Source organism: Gopherus flavomarginatus, chromosome 2 (genome assembly GCF_025201925.1).
Source record: "Gopherus flavomarginatus isolate rGopFla2 chromosome 2, rGopFla2.mat.asm, whole genome shotgun sequence".
Lineage (NCBI taxonomy): Eukaryota > Metazoa > Chordata > Testudines > Testudinidae > Gopherus > Gopherus flavomarginatus.
Window position 1 is genome coordinate 291534566 of NC_066618.1, and position 20644 is coordinate 291555209.

Sequence of the window (20644 nt, forward strand, 5' to 3'; positions counted from 1 at the left end):
GTTGTCCACATCAATGATAGTAAAGCAGGATATTGAGAAGCTGAAAGCCAAAATTCATCTGGGTTTAGAACTATGGTGTTCACTGAGGTTCTGGATGTGATCAGAAAATTCTATTCCACACACTGTTTGGACATAAGGCCTTCTTGGCTGATGAAAGCTTAAAGGGAAGTGCTGGTTCATTTGGAGGCAGACTATCAATCCCACCTTTAAAAAAGAGCAGAACACTGAGAGCTCTTAAGGAAGTAAGTGTATATCTTAACTGAAAAATACATCACTTGATGCTGAGATGCTGGTTGATAACTGACAAGTGTCATCTTCAATTTTTGTTTCAGAGTATGGAGAAGATGGCAATGAAAACCTTTCAGAGAGAGCGAAGGAGCCAGATTCCCCTACCATCAACCCAGGAAACCTTTTTCTGCCTAAATTCCTGAAGTACTCTGTGTAGACTCATTCCTCCAACTCACACCAACTCACCTATCCCCACAACCTGGGACGAGGAAGGGGGGAAAATAATATGTAAATTGATGGCTGTTTTGCTAAAGGGACAGTTTGGTGGGGGCTGGATATTTTACCCAGAGAATATAATGTTTAGTTGTATGTGAGGCATAAACTCGTTGAGGAAGCCTCTTGTTAATTTTTTGGCATCAAAACACTGATTTTCACCCAATGATGAAATAAATTCACTTCTTATAAATACCACAGAAGAAGTGGGGTCTAAGGAAGGATTTGATTGATAGGGTAATGGTCTCAACGTTATCTATTAATTGTTTAGGACTGTGTCCACTATGTTCCATGCAGTTTCCAGATATTAAAGAAGGATGGTACCTGCCCATAGGAACAGTCTAATAACTGTGAAGTGGACAGGTTAGGAAAGGGGATGGAAATAGCTCTAAGAGCTTCTGCCTAGATAAGTACCCAAGGAGATGAATGAAGGGAACAGACTACAGAGCTAACCTAATGTAATTGCTCCTGTTTCCTTTTTCTCGGTTTCCATTTTCTTTTGTCTATTTCTCCTTTTCACAGAATGGTTGTCATGGCAGAAGTGAACTGAATGAAGAAAGGTCTATTCTGTGCAAAGATAATATATATATGTGAATTCAATCTATTTCAATGAATAAAAACTGAGGTTTCAACATCAAAATACACTCTCTTTAAAGTGCATCAAGAGCCAATGTATTATAAAAGTTTTAGAAAAACATAGTCAGTCAATCCAACAGTCCATGTCATTTGTACAATGCTGAACCCATTCTTTCACTCCACAAGTAATAATCACCTTGTGCTCTGCAATTAATTTTACTGGAAGAAAACTGCAGACAAAATAAATTACATCAAGAAATTCTTAGCACTCAAAGGTGTATCTTCAGAGAAACAAAAATAGACTACAGTCTCTGAAACTGTACGATTTAAAAAAATGAATAACTCACAAAAGTTGAGAGAATAAAGCTCTAGCAGTATCTTTTTAATGCCAAAAGCACTTACCGCTGACATTCCCCTCCATGCAGAACTAAGTCTTCATTGTTTTTAGCACTAACAGTCAGCTCATGTTCAGTTGAATTGAAGACATCAAGGAGTAGATGGCATTGTCGGGTGCTGTTCGGAAACGAAAAAAATTAGTACTGTAGCTTTAGTAACACAGAGTATTTTAATTACATATATTATGGAATCTAAAATTATATTTACTCTCATCTATTCCAATTATAGTATCTTAATTTTTTTCTCTAAAACTAACTGATTAAACCGTGTTGAAATTTAAAAAGAGCATGCATAGTTGAACAAGAGCAGAATTTAATTATACTTATGATCTGCACATGTCTGCATCACCTATCAGGTGGGATCACTTCTAAGTATCCTCAAAAGTACCAAGTACAATCCAGCACCACCTTTATTAGCAGACTGCTGCCATTAAATAATGGATTTTTTTGTCAATTCTTTGAATGCTCATTTAAGACAGTTTTAATATATACAACTTTGTTGACAAAGTCCTTTTAAGACCCAAACTACTAAGATCAGTGTTGTTTCAGAGAAAATGAAGCAAGACAGCAGAATCAGCTGGAAACAAGGAGGAAAGCCAACAGCATGTTATAAACCCACCCAATTTTCTACAAACCACTAGCAAACACTTCATAAACAACTGATTCGGAGACCAAACTGGGAACCATTTATCTAGAACATACCCTGCAGCATTGTTCATTATTATACATTTACTAGAATTTTGTTCAACTGAGTTCTTAAAAATCTTAAGAAATAGAGCTTCAACATTTAACTTTTGATCTTCACTGAAAAAATCAGTCCCTGCAGGCTGCAAACTATTTTTGTTGCTCTTTTCTCTGAAGCCCCCCGCAAGTTGTTTCTGTGTCTAGTAAGTAGAGGTCCAGAACTGCACTGTTTGTAGACGCTTTAGTTATTTTCATTTTTAAAACTGTCACTTCCAAGTATTTACATGAACATAATATGAAATTTCTTCATAACAGAAACATTAGGCTCCAATTTCAATCTGTAAATGAAAAACTTAACTGATTGAGAAAGGCAGAAGGGAAGTAATGAAAACACTAGGTCTACACTACAACCTTATACGGTATAACTACATCACTCAGGGGTATGGATTTTCCAAGCCTGAACGATGTAGTTATATCAACGAAATCTCCATAGCGACCACCTCTCACGGAGGTAGATTAACTACACTAACAGAAACAGCTCTGCCCCCGCTGGCATAGTGGCATCTTCACTTAAGTGCTATGGTGGCACAGATGCACTGGTGCAGCTTTTTAAATGTAGACAGCCCTAAGAGTCTTGTTATGTCTACTATGACTAATGAGAGAAAAATTATTATATACTTGTTCAGAATCCTAAGGATGAAAGGAAATGGATGGAGTTGTGACATTACCGAGAGTCAATCTGGACTGATGGACAGCTGTGGTCCCCTCAATTCCCCAACTTGGGGTGCCGTTTACACTGTTTCACTGTGAGAGCAACCATTCCTGGTCTACTCTCACACAGCCACCAGCATGTAAATCACTCCCAGCTATACTGTACGAGTGCTATAGCCAGCCACTATTGAATTACACTGCAGGGCAACATCAGCCAACTCCCAATTCCAGACATTCCTGCAGAAATATCTGTCTTGTACCACCCAGAAACCTCCTGTGCAGTACAAGCTCATATAAAGTCCATCATTTCATTAATAGAAAAGGATATGCATAAATCTTGTTACCCCAAATGGAGTTTCCTAAACACTTCAATCCAAACAAATTGGTTTAGAATAAACAACAAAACAAGTTTATTAATGACAAAAAGATTTTAAGGTGACAACAAATACTGAGGCATATAAGTCAGAATTGGTTACAAGGAAATAAAAGGTGAAAGGCAACCAACACCTCACTTAACAAGCTAACTGAATACAAAGCAAAAGGTCTCTCTCGCCACATGTTCCAACAGTCTTACTGCCTGAACCTCTTTCATTCAGGATCTCCCCCCCCACCCTTCTCCAGTGCAATGCTGCTTCCTCTGTTCTTCAGGGGTTGATGCTGCCACGGGTGGAAAGCAAGGGTGAGATGATTTGGGACACATGTCCATTCCTCTTATAGCCCTTTCTTTTGTGCAAGAATCATGTCCAGCTGATGTTCAGGAGACAGAAAAATTGCATGGTCAGGACCATTAAGCTACTTTGTCAAAATGTAGATCTTTTGCCCATACCCTCTCTGCTGCTGAAGAGTGGCCACTTAATCAGACGATGGTGCATTTGATCTTGTTGACACCTGGCTGAGGCATTAAGTAGCCCTTTGTCTCTGAGGATCTTGTTTGTCACTGCCCTTCAGAACATGTCCTGGTAATATCATACAGTGGAATCCTGTCTCTTTGCATACAATGTTGCCACACATTTTACCAGGACAACAATGATCAGCAAATCATGAGTTTTTAAAAGGATACCATACACAGTATACTTTACACAAAATTTAGCATAAACTTGTAAAAGGGGTGAACATGGGGAACAGACTGTCACAGGAGTCATTGGCGATTGAAGGGAATGGCTAGTGAGTAAAATTGACCTTCACTGGTCCTTGAAAAGATAAGAGTTGGTGGAACTGTCAAGGGGGAATGGGATTGGTTGACAGAAATTTCTGGAAGGCGGGTGGGGCATCTAACATGAGTCTATATAAATAAGGCCCTACCAAATTCACAGCCATGAAAAAAGCATTACAGACCATAAATATGGTCTTCCCCCATGAAATCTGGTCTTGTGTACTTTTACCCTATACTATACTGAGGGAGACCAGCCTCTCTCAAATTGGGGGTCCTGACCCAAAAGGGAGTTGGGGGGGGTCGCAAAGTTATTTTAGGGGGATCGCAGCATTGCTACCCTTACCATACTATGCAATCTGCTGCCTTCAGAGCTGGATGGTCAGAGAGCGGCAGCTGCTGATTGAGAGCCAAGGTCTGCAGGCAGCAGTGCAGAACTAAGGGTGCCAATACCATACCATGTCATCCTTACTTCTGCGCTGCTGCTGGCAGCGGCTTTGACATCAGAGCTGGGCTCCTGGCCAGCCACCACGGCTCTCCAGCTGCCCAGCTCTGAAGGCAGCATTGCTGCCAGCAGCGGCACAGAAGTAAGGGTGGCAGTACCACAACCCCCCCTCACCCTTTACAATAATCTTGTGACCACTGCACAACTCCTTTTTGGGTTAGGAGTCCTACAATTACAACAGGGAACAAAGGGTAGGAATTAATGGTAAATTCTCAGAATGGAGAGGGGTAACTAGTGGTGTTCCCCAAAAGGTTAGTCTTAGGACCAATCCTATTCAATTTATTCATAAATTATCTGGAGAAAGGGGTAAACAGTGAGGTGTCAAAGTTTGCAAATGATACTAAACTGCTCAAGATAGTTAAGACCAAAGCAGACTGTGAAGAACTTCAAAAAGATCGCACAAAACTAAGTGATTGGGCAACAAAATGGCAAAAGAAATTTAATGTGGATAAATGTAAAGTAATGCACATTGGAAAAAATAACCCCAACTATACATACAATATGATGGGGGCTAATTTTGCTACAACTAATCAGGAAAAAGATCTTGGAGTCATCGTGGACAGTTCTCTGAAGATGTCCATGCAGTGTGCAGAGGCGGTCAAAAAAGCAAACAGGATGTTAGGAATCATTAAAAAGGGCATAGAGAAGAAGACTGAACATATATTATTGCTCTTGGTACGCTTGCATCTCGAATACTGCATACAGATGTGGTCTCCTCACCTCAAAAAAAGATATACTGGCACTAGAAAAGGTTCAGAAAAGGGCAACTAAAATGTTTAGAGGTTTGGAGAGGGTCCCATATGAGGAAAGATTGAAGAGACTAGGACTCTTCAGCTTGGAAAAGAGGAGACTAAGGGGGGATATGATAGAGGTATATAAAATCATGAGCGATATGGAGAATGTGGATAAGGAAAAGTTATTTACTTATTCCCATAATATAAGAACTAGGGGTCACCAAATGAAATTAATAGGCAGCAGGTTTAAAACAAATAAAAGGAAGTTCTTCTTCACACAGCGCACAGTCAATGTGTAGAACTCTTTACCTGAGAAGGTTGTGAAGGCTAGGACTATAACAGGGTTTAAAAGAGAACTGAATAAATTCATGGTGGTTAAGTCCATAAATGGCTACTAGCCAGGATGGGTAAGGAATGGTGTCCCTAGCCTTTATTTGTCAGAAGATGGAGATGGATGGCAGGAGAGAGATCACTTGATCATTGCCTGTTACGTTCACCCCCCCCGGGGCACCTGGCATTGGCCACTGTTGGCAGACAGATACTGGGCCAGATGGACTGGGCTAGATGGCCGTTCTTATGTTCTTCTGTAACACCGCAAAATTAAAGATTTAAATAGCGGAAATAATGAAATTTACTATTTTAAAAATCCTATGACTGTCAGATTGAACAAAATGCACCGTGAATTTGGTAGGGCCCTATATATAAACTAGTTAGCTCATCACATTTTTAAGTCATCACAGTGTTGAATTCACTAGGTGGTTATTTCTCATTCTAACTGTAGTGAATGTGAAAGCTGCTAAACAATTCCATTGTCACAGTTTCAGTGGAAACCTAGTTTGAAATAATTGAAGAACTGGAGCCACACAAGAACAAAATCAAAAATGACTCAACGAAACTCCTGAACTTTTCCATTATTTAGCCAAAAACACTCTAAAGAAGAGGCTGAAATGTCGCTGATGGAAAATAAACATCAGTTTATTCCCTCTCTTCTATATTTTAAAACTTATTGTTCAGATTTTTCAACCCAAATCTTTATTTGCAAAGGAGGCTGTGTCACAGTTTGTCACAGTGAAATAGCGGGAAATTGTGTAAGTACAATGGAGCAGAAAACCATTAGAATTTTGAACTGTGACATTTTACAAAGATCAGAAGTCCCATCCAGCAAACTCAATATCAATCAAGGTTGTTTAACATATTCAGATTGGTTCAACAACATTTTAATAGGACGTAAAAAGTATAAATTTTGTAAAAGTTTATCATTAGCCAATATAAGATACTACACAGTGGTAGGCCTAATTAGTTAGTAGACTGGATTTCCAATTATTATCCCTTGATGTTTCACCTACAGAACTGTTGACTTTTCATTTTGGACAGTACACCTATCTCCAGGCCACACTGCAGGAACAGCTGGATTGGCACCTTGTCCTATCTGGGCAAGGAAGGAAAGGAGGGTACCAGCTGGGCAGCAGCCACAAAAGGCCCCTTTGGTAAGTATTAACCTTTTATGCTGTGTAATATATAAAATTGTAAAAAAGACTTTGGTTATCTATAAACTTAATCCCCTGTACCTAGGAAGCAGAAAAGTTCTGCCCTTAAACTGAATGTAGGTCTGGTCTACACTTGAGGGGTGGGGGGAGGGGAATCGATTTAAGTGAATAATGTAGCTGAAGTCAACGTACTTAGATCTACTCACCGTGGTGTCTTCATTGTGGTGAGTCGACTGCTGATGCTCCCCCATCGACTCCGCCTGCGCCTCTCGCTCCAGTGGAGTACCGGAGTCAATGGGAGAGTGCTCGGCAGTCCATTTATTGCGTCTTCACTAGACATGATAAAAATCAACCCCCAATGGATCAATTGCTGCCCATCAATCCAGCGGGTAATATAGACACGCCCTTAGTGTGTGATCAATGCTCAGGAATTTAGGTAACTAACGCTGTAAATCAATCTAAGTTAGGCAACTTCATTCATGTAAATTATGTAACTGAAGTCAATGTAACTTAGATTGAATTACAGCGGTGTCTACTTCTGCCTCTTGGGGAGATGGAGTACAGATGTCGACAGGAAAGTGCTCTCCCATTGACTTAGCTTGTTCACCAGATCTGCTAAATCAACACAGCTGCATCGATGACAGCAGTGTCGATTTAGTTGAGAGTGTACACATGGCCTAAATATTGGGCTGTACCTTTATTCTTAGAGTCTCTCAGTTTGCTGAAGTCCAGATCATCAGGAAGATATTCCTCACAACTAATGAAGGGACTCTACAGAAATACGTTATAAAACAGTGGGTAATTAATGACAGATGCCTATGATCCACTTACGTTCTGCAATTGATACATAGTTATTGCACTTATTTTTTGAAATGAATGAAATAATGACTCATTGAAAGATGTTTCAGCTCATTATGAATTGCCTGTTGCCACAGCTGTCAGCAATAATGACTGGATTAAAAATCCCTTTATAGTTTATCAGCTAAACTGAGATACCACAAAAGAAATTCCTTAAGTAATGTGGTAAACTGAAATACCAAAAACAGTATACATTGTGGGAAAGTAATTTTTTACCTCCAAAAGGAAATGTTATAGGGTCTCGCACCCTATACCAGGAAAGAGGTTTTGGAAGTTAGAGTGGAATGAACACTGTTAGCATTCCACCACTTACAGATGAAGGAAACAGGGTCAGCTTTTTACTCTTCACAAAAAGTAGTTCAGTATACTTTCTTTATGTATTCTGTACAGTGCTGTATTAACCACTGACTGATCATCTTTGATTAAATAATTCCATTTGAGCTTGTTACTTTGACTTCTCACATTGTTATTATTGTTATTAAATTCAAACATGCAACACCTCCAGACAGCTGGTGGGGGAACGGGGTTCAGTCAAGTCAATCACTTGTTCCCCCAGTGGCCAGTGCAGCTAAAGGCTAAAACGGCCAGCTCCCAGAGATAAGTGAGACTAACTGTGATACCTGAACAAATTGTTAAATAATTTGTATGCACCTAAAGGATAACAGTGTGATAAGCAATAAGCAACGTGGATTTGTCAAAAACAAATCATGCCAAGCCAACATATTTTCCTTCTTTGAGTGGAAACTGGCTACTCTGCTAGGAGCAGGCAGGATGAAGCCCGTGTGACTCGTTGCCCTGAACAGAACATGGTCACATGGAAAAGCTGAACCAATGGAATGAGACACAAGGAGGAATGGAGTCACAGATGCCATTAACAATTCTTTCAGACATCTGCAGTGACAAATTACAGCTGCAATATCTTTACTGGTAGAACAGTGTACAAGCACATCAGAGTGATCATCCCATCAGGGATGCAATGTAGGGATGCAGAGCTGGGCGCTCTGCGAGACACCACTGACCTGTTGTGCCATTCAATGGGAGCCCCTGTCAGGGGGGACTAGTCCTCCCCACCAGCACAAGAGAGACAGGCAGGCAAAAATTAAGAGCTGCTCCTAAGCACTCTGTTTCCCAAGGCCTTTGGGCTTCAAGCATGTTGCCTATGTGTTGGGCGCTCTTGCTGTAAGTCAATCAATTCTATAATAGGGACTGTTCCCGGTTTCAGTTAGTTGGTCCAGTTACTCTCACACTAATGTACTCATCTCTTGCTTTTTTATGGGCTGATGCCAACCACTTTAACCCTCTGTCACTTTTACAGTCACTATCACCAGTTTTATTTTAGCTACTGCAATCTGTACTCTTGATGAGCAGAACTGTGGGATAACATGAAAGGTGCTTTATGAAATAAAATTAGTACTTTTGATATTATAACTGCACTGATCAAAACCCTTTTACTTTATTACTCATTCTTGCAAAATATAGGATTTTCAGTTCTGTGTGTTGTCCTAGTAAACTATAGGAGGCACAATTTTTTTTCTTAACTTAGGGAGGCTCACTATGACAAAGTTTGAGAAACCCTGGGTTAGGCAAATACCTGTCTTGGATGGTCTAGACATACAAATGAGGGGCTGGATTAGATGACTTCTTAAGATACCTTCCAGCACTACATTTCTAAGATTAAATATGGACTCAAGCTTGTGAAAGAATAGTAGATATAAACTGATGCATTTTAATTAGCCTTGTCAATGTAATGTACAGGATGTGTTAGCACATACATATGAAAGAGAGAGTAAGAGTAGACAGTAAGCTCACATTTTAGTTGGCTATTTGAACCCTCAAATTAAATCTGGTGGAAATATTATCACTATCTTACACAGTGTTGCTGTAGCCCTGTCGGTCCCAGGATGCTAGAGAGACAAGGTGGGTGAGGTAATATCTTTCATTATACCAACTGCTGGTGAGAGAGAAGTTGGTCCAATTAAAGATCTCATGTATCTTGCATCATTATCTTAAGTATTCCTAAGGCACCAACCACCTTGGTATCTAAGACATCATACAGGAAAGATCATTTCCCAAATTTAAGTTTATTTGAAACACAAGGGAACTGAGGAAAAAGTCTGTATGGCATTTTTCCAGTTGATCACTTGGGTAGCATTGTTCTCTCATAAGAACATAAGAATGACCATACTGGGTCAGACCAAAGGTCCATCTAGCCCAGTATCCTGTCTTCTGACAGTGGCCAATGCCAGGTGCCCCAGAGGGAAAGAACAGAACAGGTAATCATCAAGTGATCCATTCCATCGCCCATTCCCAGCTTCTGGCAAACGGAGGCTAGGGACACCATCCCTGCCCATCCTGGCTAATAGCCACTGATGGACCTATCTTCCATGAATTTATCTAGTTCTTTTTTGAACCGTGTTATAGTCTTGGCCTTCACAAATCCTCTGGCAAGGAGTTCCACATGTAGACTGTGCATTGTGTGAAAAAAATACTTCCTTTTGTTTGTTTTAAATCTGCTGCCTATAATTTAGTGACCTATAGTTCTTGTGTTATGAGAAGGAGTAAATAACACTTCCTTATTTACTTTCTCCAAACCAGTCATGATTTTATATACCTCTATCATATCCTCCCTTACTCGCCTCTTTTCCAAGCTGAAAAATCCCAATCTTATTAATCTCTCCTCATATGGCAGCCGTTCCATACCCCTAATAATTTTTCTTGCCTTTTTTCTGAACTTTTTCCAATTACAATATATCTTTTTTGAGATGGGGCGATCACATCTGCATGAAGTATTCAAGATGCGGGCGTACCATGCATTTATATAGAGGAAATATGATATTTTCTGTCTTATTACCTATCCCTTTCTTAATGATTCCCAACATTCTGTTCACTTTGACTGCCGCTGCACATTCAGAGAACGATCCACAATGCCTCCAAAATCTCTTTGTCGAGTGATAACAGCCAATTTAGACCCCATCGTTTTATATGTATAGTTCGAATGTTTTCCAATGTGCATTACTTTGCATTTATCAACACTGAATTTCATCTGCCATTTTATTGATCAGTCACCCAGTTTTGAGAGATCCTTTTGTAGCTCTTCACAATCTGCCTGGGACTTGTCTATCTTGAAAAATTTTGTAACAACAACTCTCTCATCAACAACTAAAGGTAACTGATAAGTAAGTGGGGAACATTATCTCTTAGTAAATTTAAAAAAATATTGTGGGGTTTCAATGTATAGGTCACATTGTTAGCTTTAATAAGAAGATGCATTTCCCAGCTGCATTCAATGTCCCCAGGAATATTTCGATGGCATATTTTTGGAACTCAGGGAAACTAGACCAAATAGTATTTTATGTTGTGAACTGCCAACTGAAAATCTGAAGCTACAAAAGCATAGCCTGTCTCATAAAAACTAAATAAAAGCAGTTTAACATCTCATATAAAACCTAAGCAACAAAATCTGATACAAGTTCAAGGCAAATTAATTTAAAAAAAGTTAAATAAGGAGAGAAAGTGTAAGTGCAAACTTTGACTTGTAATTTACAGCATCTAAGTATTTGGATTCGGCAGCGAAAAGATCAATACATCAAGAAAGTGTGTTTTACTTAATGAGAATCATTTATTCACAGGTGTTTTCAAAATGATAAATTTCTACTATTTTTCTTCACTTTAAAATGTAATATAGTATGATAAACGACGTTGGTTGGTGCTGGGAAATCAATATTACGAAGCACAAGAAGAAACAGCTATGTTGATCACCAAAACCATTAGCATAGAATAAATACAGAGACATGATGAGCACATGAAAATAAAGTGCATTTATGAACATGCAGTCAACTCACGTATGTAAAAATAAAGGGATAATAAGAACCTTTCAGAAGCGGCTGCAGGAAAAAAGTTGCACAGAAAGATTTAAATATGTATATTATTTTTGGCCCTTTTTGAGCAAAGCACTTATGCATCAGCTTAGTTACTACAGTCCATGCTGACGTACATCCCTGTTCAGCAATCACTTGAGTACATGCTTAGCGTCGATTGACTTTACATGCAGATGTGCATGCAGAACACATATGGACTAAAGCTAATGAATATAGTTAAGCATATGCTGAAGTGCTTTGCTGAATTGGAACTATCCAGCACCTGCTACTATGCAGAGAAAGTATACATAAGAATATAATTGGACTCCATGGAAGCCTTAACTACAAATCAAGTCAGCAGTATAATAAAAGGGGTTTTTTTAGGGTAAAATATTTGCTATATGCAGTAAAACACTGGCAACAGAATGACAATTAAGGAATAGGAAAGTCTTATTTTAGGATAAGGAAAATAGTCATTAGCTAACACAAAGAACAATAAATTTGTGAGTTTCTCAATACTACATTGTTAAACACAATAATCACCTAGAGGTCAGAAAATAAAGAACTAACTTTAGATTCTAATGAGTGTTGGGAAAGTGGTTATGGTACCTAGCATTTAGAGCAGGTGACCTGTAGTTGGCTGAGTTCCTATCTTTGCCTCAGACTCGCTTCATGACTGTGGGTCAGTTATTTCAAAGAACTTTAATTCCATGGAATTTTTGTAAAACAGTGTCGATGTTTTGCTGAGTATTTACAGAGTCCCCAAAGTAAACATCCCCACAACTGGATTACAAAATCCTCGAAGTATATACCCATACGATTTGCTTATATTTACCATATTTTTCAGTTAGAACCATGTAAGAACTAAGCACAACTGAAAAAGAATAAAATTATCCCCATTGTTTTACACATCAATTTTAAACACAGAATTCAGTAAATCAGCCTAGCACTAAAATTGTATGATTTGACTATGTAAATGTACAAGACATGTATGTACAAAATTAAACCTTAATCACAAAAAGTTAAATCTGTGGTTTATTTCACTCCTGAACATGTTTGCATCTCATAGGATGAGAGGGACATATTCCAGAAAATAAACACAAATAAGAAACTTCTAAAGGTAAATTATAAACTTTAAACCTGCAATCTTTATTGAAGTTTAGAAAGTATTAATGAAGTTATTACATCTCTCAAGTAAGTTATCATCATCAAATGCATAAAGGACTGATAAAAACAAAGATTAGATTTTTAATCATAGGAGATCACAATTACAGGCAACTATCTTTTAGCTTGTATTAACTGTTAATATTAATGACTGTTCAAGAACTAGGTAAGTGCAAAGAAAAAGTAATGCTGTTGATTAATTGCAGTTAACTTGCACAATTAAAAAAATTAATCACCATTAAAAATTAATCGTAGTTTTAATTGCACTGTTAAGCAACAAATACCAATTGAAACATATTAGATAGTTTTGGATATTTTTCTACATTTTCAAATGTATTGATTTCATTTACACCACACAATACAAAGTGTATAGTGATCACTATCATTTTTACAGTGTCAATATTTGTAATAAAAATAGTAATATAAACAAAAGAAATAGTATTTCAATTCACCTCATACACATACCGTACTGCAAACGCCTTACCATGAAAGTGCAACTTACAAATGTAGATTTTTTTTTCCCTAGATAACTGCACTCAGAAACAAAACAATGAAAAATTTTAGAGCCTACAAGTCCCCTTAGTCCTACTTCTTGTTCAGTCAATCACTTGGACAAACAAGTTTGTTTACGTTCTCGAGAGATACTGCTGCTCACTCCTTATTTACAGCATCATGTGAAAGTGAGAACAGGTATTCACATGACACTGTTGAAGCTGGCGTCACAAGATATTTATTTACAAGATGCACCAAAGATTCATATGCTTCTTCATACTTTGGCCATCATTCCATTGGACATGAATTTAAAGCACAGATTTCTTGCAAGCCAGCAAATGGCTTAAAACTCAGAGACTGAGGCATACTCTGGCACTGTGAATAAGAGGGAACCCTTGTTCCAAGAAAAAACAACAAAGAAGAGCTACACTAATCTTAACACTAGCAAAGGCCACAAACTTACCTATGTACAGAAAGGAAGATAATTTCCCTCTAAAAATAAGCTTGCAGAAGCAAAGCAATGCACTCTATCGATCATGGGTGGTAAGGAGGAATTGAGCATGGTCTGGGGCAGCGCTGCCTTTTATACCATCATGCAGCAATCAGTAGAAGAACTACTTTAACATGCAAAATTAATTTTCATAAAATAGCTGTTGGCTCAAGAAATACCTCAGATAAAAAGATGATAATGAAAATGACTATACAGAATTGAGGTTTTTCTATTAATCAGGTAATTATAATAGCAGCAAATATAATTACTAGAAAAACTTTCAGTTCAGTATTGTTGATTAACTTTAGACACCCCAAGTTTGAAAATTTTGACCTTTGACTATATTCTATACACGATCCTTGGACGAAAGCCACTATAAATAGAAAACTTTATTTTATCACCTGTGAGAAACAGGTAAAAATCCACTTAGGAAAGAATGACCAAAACTTACTTTTCACTGGTATCCAGTAGCATGCAGAACACAGTCTAAAACAGCAGACAGCAACACTAAAACCTTAACAATTTCAGTCAAGATACACGGAAGAAGGTACCCATTTTATAAAAGGAAATGTTTTATTTTCAAGCTATAGCAAGGTGAAAATGTGAAAAGACGGTTACTCACATTTGTAACTGTTCTTTGAGATGCATTGCTCATATCTATTCCAATTAGGTGTGCGCGTGCCGCATGCACATTCATCGGAAGATTTTTACCATAGCAACACTCGATGGGTGGGCTGGGTCGCCCCCTAGAGTGGTGCTGGATATATGCCCCTGCCGACCCAACGGCCCTTCAGTTCATTCTTGCTGGCTACTCCGACAGAGGGGAAGGAGGGCGGGTTTGGAATGGATATGAGCAACACATCTCGAAGAACAACAGTTACAAAGGTGAGGAACCGTCTTTTCTTCTTCGAGTGCTTGCTCATATCGATTCCAATTAGGTGACTCCCAAGCCTTACCTAGGCAGTGGGGTCGGAGTGAGATGTCGCAGAATGTACAACTGCTGATCCAAATGCCGCGTCATCTCTGGACTGTGGAACCAGAGAGTAATGTGAGGCAAAGGTGTGGACCGAGGACCAAGTAGCTGCGCGACTTATCTCCTGGATGGGTACATGAGCCAGGAAGGCGGCAGATGAAGCCTGAGCCCTGGTAGAATGTGCGGTGAGGTGGCTCAAGGGAACATGAGCCAAGTCATAACAAGTACGGACGCATACCGTCACCCACGATGAGATCCTTCGGGAGGAGACAGGTAGGCCCTTCATTCGGGCTGCCACCGCGATGAAGAGTTGGGGCGTTTTACAAAAGGGTTTTGTCCACTCGATATAAAATGCGAGCGCTCTACGGATGTATAGGTAGTGCATTTGTGGTTCCCGTCGTAATGAGCGTGGTTTCGGGAAGAAGACCAGAAGGAAGATATCCTGGTTGATATGAAAGGCCGATATCACTTTAGGGAGGAAAGCCAGGTGTGGTCGCAACTGCTCCTTGTCCTTGTGAAACACAGTATACAGTGTGTCCACCATGTCAGCCCTAAGCTCGGAAACTCATCTGGCCGATGTAATGGCTAGGAGGAAAGCTGTCTTCCAGGACAGGTATAGTAGCGAGCAGGTTCCTAACGGCTCGAAAGGGGCAGACATAAGTCTGGTTAGAACCAGGTTGAGGTCCCAGGTTGGGGCGGGACAGCATAATTGGGGGTATAGGAGGTCCAAGCCCTTGAGGAACCTAGAAACCATAGGGCGTGAGAACACGGAGCGGCCACTTTCCGCTAGGTGGAAGGTAGAGATGGCTGCCAAGTGCACCCTCAATGATGATACCACTAGGCCCTGTTTGAGAGACCAGAGGTAGTCCAAGATGGTGGGGATCGAGACCTTGGTGGGAGTAACATTATGCATTTCGCACCAGCAGGAGAAACGCTTCCACTTGGCCAGATACGTTGACCGAGTGGAAGGTTTCCTGCTACCCAGGAGTACTTGTTGTACTGAGGCAGAGCAACGTAACTCGGACTGGCTTAACCACGCAGCAGCCATGCCGTAAGGTGAAGGGACTGCAGGTCTGGGTGGTGAAGTCTGCCGTGGTCCTGAGTTATGAGGTCTGGGCGAAGAGGCAGGGTAATTGGGTGGCTATTGACAGGTCGAGCAGCATGATGTACCAGTGCTGCCCGGGCCACGCTGGAGCGATTATGATCAAGCGAGCTCTGTCCCTGCGGAGCCTTATCAGGACCCTGTGAATGAGCGGGAATGGTGGCTCGTCCACGGCATCAGGAAAGCGTCCAAGATCAAGCCCGGGGAGAGGTCTTGGAAGGAGCAGAACATCTGGCATTTCCTGTTCTCGCGGGAAGCGAAAAGGTCTATATGGGGAAAGCCCACTTCCGGAAAACAGAATGAATAAAGTCCGGACGAATCGACCACTCGTGAGACAGGAAGGATCTGCTGAGTCGATCCGCCAGAGTGTTCCGAACCCCTGGTCTATCGAGTGGGCTATACAGAAGTCCCAGAACTGGATGGCTTCCTGACAAAGGAGGGGAGAACCGTGTCCCTCCCCGTTTGTTTATGTAATACATGGCCGTTGTATTGTCTGTGAATACTGAGACACAACGGCCTTGCAAATGCTGTTGAAACGCCTGGCACGCAAGGCGGACTGCTCTCAGCTCTCAGACATTGATGTGCAAGGCCAGCTCCTGAGATGACCAAAGGCCTTGAGTGCGAAGATGGCCGAGGTGAGCACCCCAGCCGAGAGATGATGCATCCGTCGTCAGGGACATAGAAGGCTGAGGCAGGTGGAACGGCATCCCTGCACACACCAGGGAGGGAGTCAACCAGCAGTCAAGGGAGCCTAGGATGCTCAGGGGAATCGTGACTATCATGTCTATGGTGTCTCTTCCCGCGTGGTATACCGAGGTGAGCCAAGATTGGAGGGGACGGAGGCGTAGCCTGGCGTGTTTGGTCACGAATGCGCAGGCCGCCATGTGACCCAGGAGACCAAGACAAGTGCGAGGCAAAGTTGTCGTGAAGTTCTGTAGGCCTCGGATAATTATTACCATTGCCTGAAACCGAGGCTGTTGTAAGCAGGCTCTGGCAAGATTGGAGTCCAGGATGGCCCCAGTGAAGTCTATCCTCTGTGTGGGAACCAGAGTGGATTTCTCTGTATTGATCATCAGGCCTAGACTCATGAATAGGTCTTGATGATGTCCACATGATGAGTGACTTGTGCCTCGGAGGTCCCTCGAATGAGCCAACAGTCGAGATACAGAAAAACGTGTATCCGACGGTGGCAGAAGGAGGCGGCGACTACAGCCATGCACTTTGTGAATACTCTTGGGGCTGTAGAGAGGCCGAACAGAAGGACCGTAAACTAGAAATGTTGACAGTTGGCTACAAACCGGAGGTACCGTCTGCGTGGAGGATAAATGGTGATGTGAAAATATGCGTCTTTCATATCGAGGGCAGCATACCAGTCTCTGGGATCCAAGGATGAGATGATGGTCACCAGGGATATCATGCGGAACTTCACCTTTATCATGACCTTGTTGAGTTCTCGCAGGTCTAGGATAGGTCCAAGACCTCCTTTCGCCTTGGGGATTAGGAAATAGCGGGAGTAGAACCCCTTGCTCCTTTCGTCCTTTGGTACCTCCTCTATGGCTCCAATGGCAAGGAGCGTCCGCACCTCTTGTAAGAGGAGTTGCTCGTGAGAGGGGTTCCTGAAGAGGGACGAGGATGGGGGATCGAAAGAGGGGGCGCAAAATATACTGGAGGTGGTACCCAAGTTCCATCGTGCATAGGACCCAATGATTCGAAGTTAGCTGGGACCATGCAGGGAGGAAAAAGGAGAGGCGGTTGTAAAAGGGAGGGAAAGAATCCTGGAAAGTAACTGGTATGCCGTCCTCGGGCACACCTTCAAATGTTTGGCTTTGGCCCTGTAGGTGGCTTGGAGGGACCCTGATTTTGGCCCCCTTGGGGTCCTGACTGCCATCTACGACCGGCTCGGCCACGCCTTCTGCCAAAGTCCTGCCTCTGTCTAGGCAGAGGGTAAGGGCGGTGAGGCTGGGGGTGGAAAGGCCGGCGCTGAGTCACCAGCGTGTGCATGCTGAGAGAGCGCATAACGACCCGGTTGGCCTTCAGGCTTTGCAGCCTAGGGTCAGTCCTTTCAGAAAAGAGGCCTCGAACGTCAAAGGGCAAGTCCTGTATGGTATGCTGTAGTTCCGGCGGGAGGTCCGACACTTCAAGTCATGAAATGCGTCTCATGGCAACTCCTGAGGCCAGAGTCCTGGCTGCGGAGTGTGTTGCATCCAGCGAGGCCTGGAGGGACGTCCTTGCCACTTTCCTTCCCTCCTCCAAGACGGCAGCCAACTCTTGACAGAAGTCTTGAGGGACTAACTCCATGAACTTGCCCACCACCGCCCAGGTATTGTAGTTGTAGCGACTAAGCAGGCTTGCTGGCTTGCCACCCAGAGTTGGAGGGCCCCTGCAGAGTATACCTTACAGCCCAGTAAGTCCATACGCCTAGCCTCCTTCGATTTTGGAGCCGGAGTTTGCTGGCCATGGCGTTCCCTCTCATTGACACTGTACGACAAGGGAGCAGGGAGGAGGATGGACATACAGGTACTCGTACCCCTTAGAGGGCACCATGTACTTGCACTCAACTCCCCTGGCAACGGGTGGAATAGAGGCTGGAGACTGCCAGATGGTATCAGCATGGGCCCGGATCGTCCAGATGAATAGTAAGGCCACTCTTCTGGGGGCATCAGCCGACAGAATATCCACCACCGGGTCCTCTATCTCCAGTACCTCCTCCACGTGGAGATTCATATTCAGTGCCACACATCTCAGGAGGCTCTGATGGGCCCTCCAGTCAACTGGAGGAGGGCCCATGGAGGATGCCACCGCCATCACCTCATCAAGAGAGGAGGAAGAGGAGAGGCCAGGGACAAGCGGGTCCTGTGTGGACTCTTGCTCTTGGATGACCTCCGGCTCCAGTGGAATCTGGGAGTCTGGTGGCTGAACAGGCGCTTCCTCCATACCGGTAGGAGGGGGACGGCTGATAGTTGTCTCCAGCACCCGATGCTCCGATGGAGCAGAGCGAGATGGGACTGGAGGTACACCTTGGGCCTGGTGATACGCCCAAGGTGTCCAGAATGACCACTGATGGGGGTCTTGATCTTGGGCCTGGGTCTCCTGGGCACATCGGAGTCACGGTCCTGTGCTTAGGAACTGTCCGCATGAGAGGACACCGATGCATGTCGGGATCGCCAAGGAGGGGCTGAAAACCCCTCAGAAGAGTCTCCCTCTATGATTGATCACGCTCTGTGCAGCACTGGGGATTGGTACCAGGAGCCATACCGGTACTGGGAATGAGATCGGGACCTACGACCGGAGCGGTGATGGGAGGTTGACCAGGATCTTGAAGCTCGGCATCTGAAGTGGCTGGAAGAGTCATGGTGCCTGGAGCGGTGCCGGGAGCTGGATCAGTGCCGAGAATACCGGGCCAGCAAACAGGACGCTGATCGGTGCCGCGAGTGCGACCGGTACCGAGAAGGGTATCGGTGCTGGGACTGGGATCGTGAGCGGTTCCACTCTGCGGTGCTGACAGAGGGTGGTCTCATCAAGGCCGGCTTGCCTACAGATTGTATGACCCGCACCAGCGGCGCTGGGTGTTGAGGCAGGGCAGACTCTGTCATTGCGATCAGCTTCCTCGCCGTGGAAAACATCTCTGGTGTGGTGGGAATAGTGAGCTCAACCACGGCTCTCGCCGGGGAGCTTTCAGGTACCGGACTCGAGAGCCCTTGCGAGACCAGAATCGACGGTGCCAATGTTGTTGGTGCCACGGCAGCTGTAGGTGCCAGGCGGTCCGATCTAGCTGGGTGCTCTGGTTGCGATGCAGGTGGTACGGAAGCAGCGGGAGTCTTGTGTCTCTTCACCCGTGGGGAAAGAGAACGGTGCTGAGCAGATACCGGTGCCGGCGATGGTCGGTGCCAACAGGCCTTAGCAGTACCGGTGCGATCCGGTGCCAAAGAAGCGCTTCTGCCAGTGGATTGTCCAGCGCTCAGTGCTGAGGACGGAGGAGGAAGAGCTGCCTCCATCAGGAGCTCTTTGAGACGAAAGTCCTGCTCCTTTTTCGTCCTCGGCTTGAAGGCCTTGCAGATCCGGCACTTATCGGCGAGGTGGGATTCCCTGAGGCACTTAAGGCAGGAGTTGTGGGGATCTCCTGTTGGCATTGGCTTGTGACAGGCCAAGCACGGTTTGAAACCTGGTGAACCGGGCATAGGCCCCGGCACCGGGTGTGGGGAAGGGGCTAATCCCCGAACCCCTCTTAACTATATACACTAACAATGTCATAAAAACCAATAAGAATTAACTGCTACTATAGAAATTTCAACTATATACACAAGAATAACGAGAGAACTACGAGTAGCTAGGGAAGTGGAGATCAGCTAAGCTGCGCTCCACTGTTCCAACGACCAACACGGGCGGTAAGAAGGAACTGAAGGGCCGTTGGGTCGGCAGGGGTATATATCCGGCGCCATGGCAGCGCCACTCTAGGGGGCGATCCAGCTGACCCACCGAGTGTTGCTAGGGTAAAAATCTTCCGACAAACGTGCACGCAGCGCGCGCTCACCTAATTGGAATCGATATGAGCAAGCACTCGAAGAGGAACTATAGAAATTTTCCAATGCACATGGACTGTTTATCCATAAAGTCAGGTTTCTTAAGTAAAAGGTAAGTTACAGTTGGTATCTTATAAAACATCCAGCAGTTCCACACATCTCTCCATACATCTTATTAATTCCATTCAGCAGCTTTTGTCTGCATGTTACTGTGAATATCTTGGGTTGCAAGGATGACTGGAAGACTCACCTTGTTGCAGGAAGGGTACTGACATGCGTAAAGAAGACAGATGGCTCCACTTCCACATGAAGGCCCAGGGAGAGGTTCCTGTAATAGCCATCAGCATGTCCTGGTCCCCCAGAGTATTTGAAAATCAGAATGGCTTCCAGTGTCTGGAAAAATAATGGTAAATGAGTTATTAACTACAGCTCATTTCTGTGCATC

At 43.2% G+C, this 20644-nt stretch overlaps 1 protein-coding gene across 7 annotated transcripts in view; it reads right to left on the minus strand.

Annotated features, from left to right (window-relative positions):
- The window catches only part of TRAPPC9 (trafficking protein particle complex subunit 9), an 840301-nt gene that overhangs the window by 534212 nt on the left and 285445 nt on the right, over positions 1 to 20644 (minus strand). For 6 of the 7 annotated variants that reach the window (XM_050940629.1, XM_050940628.1, XM_050940630.1 and 3 more), the window contains exons 18-19: positions 20450 to 20592; positions 1480 to 1590 (exon numbers count right to left, since the gene is read on the minus strand). In XM_050940629.1, the coding sequence (XP_050796586.1) occupies positions 1480 to 1590; positions 20450 to 20592 (254 nt within the window). Of the gene's footprint in view, positions 1 to 144; positions 205 to 1479; positions 1591 to 20449; positions 20593 to 20644 lie in introns of those variants that run through there. The other variant, XM_050940634.1, reaches the window with a different exon arrangement.